Source organism: Apaloderma vittatum, unplaced genomic scaffold (assembly GCF_000703405.1).
Source record: "Apaloderma vittatum isolate BGI_N311 unplaced genomic scaffold, ASM70340v1 scaffold4087, whole genome shotgun sequence".
In the NCBI taxonomy this organism is placed as follows: domain Eukaryota; kingdom Metazoa; phylum Chordata; class Aves; order Trogoniformes; family Trogonidae; genus Apaloderma; species Apaloderma vittatum.
Genome location: NW_009726560.1, coordinates 115021 through 121450, shown reverse-complemented (window position 1 = coordinate 121450; position 6430 = coordinate 115021). Strand labels below are relative to the sequence as shown.

General features: G+C 39.5%; 1 protein-coding gene across 1 annotated transcript in view; it reads left to right on the top strand.

The window, feature by feature from the left end:
- The window catches only part of ZC3H14 (zinc finger CCCH-type containing 14), a 16909-nt gene that overhangs the window by 2828 nt on the left and 7651 nt on the right, over nt 1-6430 (top strand). Inside the window, exons 3-7 of the mRNA XM_009873324.1 lie at nt 1238-1278; nt 1591-1786; nt 2144-2564; nt 3294-3454; nt 4483-4583. Coding sequence (XP_009871626.1) covers nt 1238-1278; nt 1591-1786; nt 2144-2564; nt 3294-3454; nt 4483-4583 — 920 coding nt within the window. The remainder of the gene's footprint in view (nt 1-1237; nt 1279-1590; nt 1787-2143; nt 2565-3293; nt 3455-4482; nt 4584-6430) is intronic.

Here is a 6430-nt window from a genome sequence, read left to right as displayed (position 1 = left end):
AACCACGTCCAGGCTGGTTTTGAATGTCTCCAGAGAAGAAGACTCCACAACCTCCCTGGACAGCCTGTGCCAGGGCTCTGTCACCCTCACAATGTTTTTGTGGAACCTCCTATGCTCCAGCTTGCACCCATTACCCCTTGTCCTATCACTGGACATTGCGAAGAAGAGCCTGGCTCTGTCCTCCTGACACCTTTTACGTATTTATAAACATTAATGAGGTCACCCTTCAATCTTCTCCAAGCTGAAGACGAGATGAAACCTATGCAATAAACTGTAAGAGGACTGGTAGAAAAAAGTTAAATAACATTGTAGTTGGGAGTTTTATATGCTTTTATTTCTTCCAAAGCCAGCCCAGAGTGTTTACATTATTAAATATTAAATACTCTGGCTAAATACAGTGCTCAACAAGGTCTGCCTTGCTTGGTTTGTCTCTGTACCTGGTAATGTTGGGACGTGTGGCAGAAGTTTCACAGCAGTTCTGTGGCAGGCCTGGCAGTCCTGCTGGTTGGCCGACACTTCTTAGTCTGAACCAAGTGTCAGGTCACAGTTAGCCAGAGGTCAGGCTGAAAACTGATCTGCATCGACAGAGCTTAGTTAACAAAACTTTTAGGAGTGTTCTAGTGAAAACTCCCATGATGGTGAGTGTAAGCCTTCCTTACATTCACATGCGGCCTTACTTTTCCCACTGCAGTATGTTTTTGTTCCTTAACTACTTTCTAATACTTGGTCTAAATTATGGTCAGGTTTGAATTCCAAGTAGGATATGCATTTAAGTGTTGGGATTTTTTTTTCTTTCTTCTCACTGTAATGTATGCTTATTTTTAAACAGCCTTACTATTTTACAGGCTTTTGATTTTCTATATAGCTTCAGTTTGGTGCCTTTTTCACAGGCCAATGGCAAATTTGATACCACACTGAAATGTTTTTGCTCATCAGCATGTCTCAAGGAATGATGCTGGTATATACAAGGCATGCTGGAAGGATCCTGAGTATGCTAAATGCTGTGAATCGTGTATTGTTTAGGTTTGGTATTTAGAATTAAGTTCTGCGGGGTAATTGAAGTTTCATATACAAAGTAAACATGATAAAAAGTGAAGTTTTAGGGTACATGAGGTACTTCTTATGGAAGGGGAAAGGCAATTGGTTTCCAGAAGATGATTATTCTGAATGTAAGTTAAAGTTTTTTTATTTCTCCTTTTTATCTTTTGCTTCCCACCTTGTGGCCCGTTTATTTCAGGCTCCATGGTGTTTTGGATAAGCTGCGATCTGTGACTACGGGTAAGTAAGAAAATTCAGTGAAACTTTTTCATGTCGTGTTGTGTGTCTAATGAGTTTCAAAAACATCCTAGCTGAGTGTTTTGTTAATTTTCAATTTATATAGTCTTTTGGGTCCTGGGTCTTTAGAAAACCACCTGGCTGTTTATCTCTTTTGAGATAAAGAACTTGTTTTTGAGTCCAGGATGTATTACTGGGTGTTTCTTACTGACATCTTCTGCTGAAACAGCTTGTCTTCAGTTTTTTAGCTGCATTCACTGCAAAGTCTATGTTGCTGTGCTTTGATGTAAAATGAAAAGTTACCTGTCTCCACAGAACCAACTAGTGTAAAATTGTCAGAATCCAGTATCTTTGAGAGCAACCTTCCTTCCAGCAAAAGCAGTTCCTGTGTGAGTGATGAGAGGAGGCGTGAGGATGTCTTGCCACCTCTTGCAGTTTCCAGCACTCGGACTGAAAGAAGTGACTCAAGAGTTTCAACTAGCTCACAGGAGCAAAGGAACAACGCTTCACGGTAAAGCTTCTGGTTGCTTCCTAACACCCATTTGGACATTAGCAGCTGTGTGACTGCAGTAGCCGTTCTGGAGAGCACAGCTACTTGGAAAGATCAAAGTAGTTTTGAAGGGTAAAAAATTGTTACAGTCTGTTACATAAGAAACCGTTAAATTAGGAGTTCAGTTCCCTTTCTTTAAGCAACAGATAGGCTTAGATTAATTAATGAAACTAAAAACTGTGATCAACTTGTTCGATTTCTATGAACAGTAATACTGGAATGATTCTTCCCTGCTGGCTTCATTTAAAAGAGAGTTCTCATTTTCCAGAACTTTATTTGCAGATGAGTTAATAGTTGGCAATTTCTTATTTTTATCAGGCAGTCTTCTGAAGATGGTTCTGCATCCCGCTTAACATCTACAGTCAAGCCTTTGAGGGAATTATCACCTTCTGAAGCTGTAATTGACATTAAACCTGAACCAGATGATCTAATCGATGAAGACCTAAACTTCGTGCAGGAGAATCCTTTGTCACGGAAGAAACCTATTGTAACTGTAACTTACGGTTCTTCTCGTCCTTCTGCTGAAATCTACCGACCGCCAGCTAGCAGGAGTGCCGATGGCACTGTACACATGCACAGATTGTCACAACAGGGCAGCTTACAGGGGAGCCGGCAGTTAGATGCGCAGAGCTGCAGGTCTTTGGAAAGCGGCCAGCCCTGCGATCCAGAAGCGTTTGGCAGCTTAGCAGAAAGTTACAAACCCACCTCCAAACTTAGTGCCGATAAAGCAGGCGGTGAGGTTGGTATGATCTAAGCTGTTGCAATATTTTACACTTGCTAGGAACCTAAATTACTGTGTACGCATCCAGTAAAATATTCCAGAGAAACTGAGGGACTTCAGTCACTGGTACTAGTAGTTCAGGGCTGAGTGATGGTTCTTACAGGAATTACTGATGTGTGCTTTCACCTGTGCTTTCTCACAGCCTAGCATTTAAATTTGTCAGTACCACAGGCTCTTGCGGTGGTGGCAAATGGCTGTGTCACAACAGGGACCTTGCATTGCCTAAGCTGGACCATCATGACTCAGCATAGCTATTGGAATCCTCTGGAATATGTCAGCTTGCTACGTATTAATCCTTACACTATTCTGAAATTAGAGTTGATACAGAGGAGAAAGTCATTCATACTGATGTAATTTTTCTCTGGCTTTCAACAGGGTCATCTTGAAGGGTAGCATGAATTTCTTTGGAAAACTCTGCTTTTTACTGCAGATGTTGGATAAAATGTCTGTACTTTAGACTTTTTCATTCTCCTTTTCTAAATGTTATTTACAGTTACGTGTCTGATTTTCATCTTCTCTAATGCTATCACTTGTTTCTGTAAACAGTCCAGTAGTTCTAGACTCACGCAACTTCAATGGAAGTTCTCCATCTTCTGGTTATACTTAGAATTGCAATGTTTTCTTTACTGGTTTATTAATACATGCTTCGTACTAAATTAATTGTTTTGGCTGCTCTGTTTATTGTAGGAAGAAACCTTCAGGAAGAGACGGTTGCCTGTTGTAAGCTCAGTAGTGAAAGTGAAAAAGTTCTGTAATGAAGGGGAAGATGATGACGATGAGGAAGACTATGGATTGCGAACAGGAAGCATCTCGAGCAGTGTGTCTGTGCCTGCAAAGCCAGAAAGAAGGTACTTAAGGTTTCAGTGATTCTGTGTGGTTTCCAGAATGGATATAATGAACAAAAACTTTGAAAGTGGAAGTTGGGGAAAACTGTTGGCAGCTTTGAAAATTGCCAGACAAATATTTTTTGTACTGTCTCACAACTCTGGGCATCTGTTTACACCACCTTTTTTTCTCAGATTTTGTAACGTGCTTTTATTATTGTGCATAAGCTGTAATTGAATGTGAACTTTTACAGTATTTGGGGAAAGTTTTATTTCAGGAATAGCTTTCAAACCAATTATTGCTTGTTGTTTAAGGTGATTTTAGCTTTTTAAAAGACGTGAGAGATTTTTCCTTTTTTTCTGTTCCCTAATTCTGTCTGAATCTCAGGTGTCGATGGTTCATATCTGATTTTCAACACTAAGAGGAAGAACATTTAAACTATGGAAGAGATGGTTCTACTGATCTACAGTGCTAGCTTGCATAAGATTTGTTTTAAGCAAATACACTTAATTGAACTTATCTTCAAGGCCACAGCACGTTTATCTGATTTAAGCTTCCTTATTGTTGACGTTCAAAGACAAATGAAGGTTTTTTTACAGCTAATACGGTTTTGACAGAGTCAATTTTCCGCTGGATCTTACTCCGCAGGGCAGCCACATAGTTACCAGTGCCAACACAAATGTAGCATGAGGCGTGCAGGGCCAGAGGTGGGAGGAGATAAATGGCAGAGCTTGCGTCTTTCACATGCTGCCTGATTTTACAGCAGCTTAAGCTGAGAGATGAAATCATGCCTCTGGACTTAGAGCATTTTGTGGATTTTTTTTCTTAGAGCATTTTGTGGATTTTTTTTCTTAGAGCATTTTGTGGATCCCTGTCCACTCAGAGAACAGTAACAAGCTGAAAACAGCTACAAATGGAGTGGGTTTAGATTATTATTTTTCTATCAGTATTATGCATAACTTTGTTAATGTGTTGAAATATCTGTGTTTAACAATGAATACAGTTGCTGTTGCAATTTATGTACAAATAATTATTTTTTCATCTCCTTTAGGCCTTCATTGCCACCTTCAAAACAGGCCAATAAGAATTTAATACTGAAAGCAATCTCTGAAGCACAGGAGTCAGTTACAAAAACAACCAATTATTGCACTGGTAATAAGCATTGGTTTTGTTTAAGCATTTTTTTTGTTTGTTTGCTGTAATATTTCCAAGCTCTGTTTTATAAATCCAAGCTAAAGATGGTGCTTAGTGATAAACCAGAATGTCAGTAAGCTGCAAACTGACTGCTCTCAGTCAACCTGTAAACTAATAAACCTTAACGTCACTGTGACTTTCTTCCCTATTTTCTTGTCATTACTTGTATTTTCAAGGTTGTACAAGTGCTAGTGAGTAGATCTAAAGGCATGAGAGGTGTATGGAGTGTTCTCTGTTTGAAAGCTCTTGAATTAGAGGAGATGTCTGCGCGTGCTGGCAGTGGGACGTGGAGTGAGCTGGTTTTAAAAGAGGATAAGTTGTACGGATGACTAATAAAGATCACTGCCCAACTTAGAACTGAGGAGAAAATAGCTAAGAATAGTTCCAGTGAACTACTGAATTGACTACTTGCGGTAATTGAGCCTCTAAAAGAAAATTGTGCTGCTTCAGTAACAGCAAATAATGTAAATGACTCCCAAACATTGAGAACTTGTCTTCATTCTAGACAGTGAGCGCAATGAGCAGCTTCTTAAGAAAAGAGGTAGAAGCACTAGTCCTCCTAGGTTCTGATGCCAGTTATCTGCCAAGGAAAGTTCATGGTGGAAGAAGCAGCAACACAGGGAACAGGGCTTTGAGGTGATGCAGGAAAGCTCTTTCCTGTGTACATAGCAATATGGCAGGAAATAGAACACAGTCAGAAAATATTTAGATTAAATAAAACTGCTGATTTTTAATAGTAATGATCTAGTAGTTTGAGTTACCAGTACAACAATATTTCAGTGGAAAGACCAAAAAGCACCATTTTGTCACTCAGTACAGAGGTGATTTGAGAATTTTATGTGAAGTGTCATGCCACTTCAGAGAAAGTTTTGTGTGGTTTTTTTAAGTAATTTGAGTGGAATGTGGAAATAAGCTAATTAGAAATATATAGGTAAAATAAAAAGGTAAGATTGTAAATGGCAAATCCAGTACTGAGTGGTACCTTTTAGTTGTGTGCGTCAGAAGTTGAGTGCTTATGTGATATTCAGCCAAGGGAAGAATATACTTAGTTTTTCACAACCAGTTCTGACAGTCTTAGCAGAAGCCAAGTAAAGAACTCAACCTTGTCGTGCTACCCCAAATTCCATGCTACAGCTACCTGGCAGGAGATTGTAACGAGGTGAGGATCAGTCTCTTCACCCAAGTAACTAGTGATAGGACAAGAGGACATGGCCTCAAGTTGCTCCAGGGGAGGTTTAGATTGGGTATGAGGAAAAACTTCTTCACCAAAAGAGTTGTTAAGTATTGGAACAGACTGCCCAGGGGAGTGGTTGAGTCACCATCCCTGGAGGTATTTAAAAGATGTGTAGATGAGGTGCTTAGGGATACAATTTAGTGGTGGACTTGGCAGTGCTAGGTTTTGGACTTGATTATCTTAAGGGTCTTTTCCAACCTTAATGATTGTATATGATTATGCTGTCACTGAGTTTGAAAGGCTTTTTGCAAGCGTTTTAGCATAGGGCAGCTGGTGCTGTATAAAAAGTACATGTTGATAATTCATGATTGTTTATATGGAAGGTGGAATGAAAAGTGATTTCAATACCATTAAGAAACTACCAAATTAATTATGTGTAGAGGTGGGCGAATGAATAATTTGCTGATGTCATGCTAATCCTTCTCGTGCTGTTTGGTCTGACAAATAGATGTTCTGAGGTGCCTCTCATAGAGTGTTCCGTGCATGTGCATGAATATGCTTTCAGACTAGGAATGCTGCGGGTAGCTAAAGATGATTTTTGTGAAGACAGATGCTTGGGATTTTTTTTTTG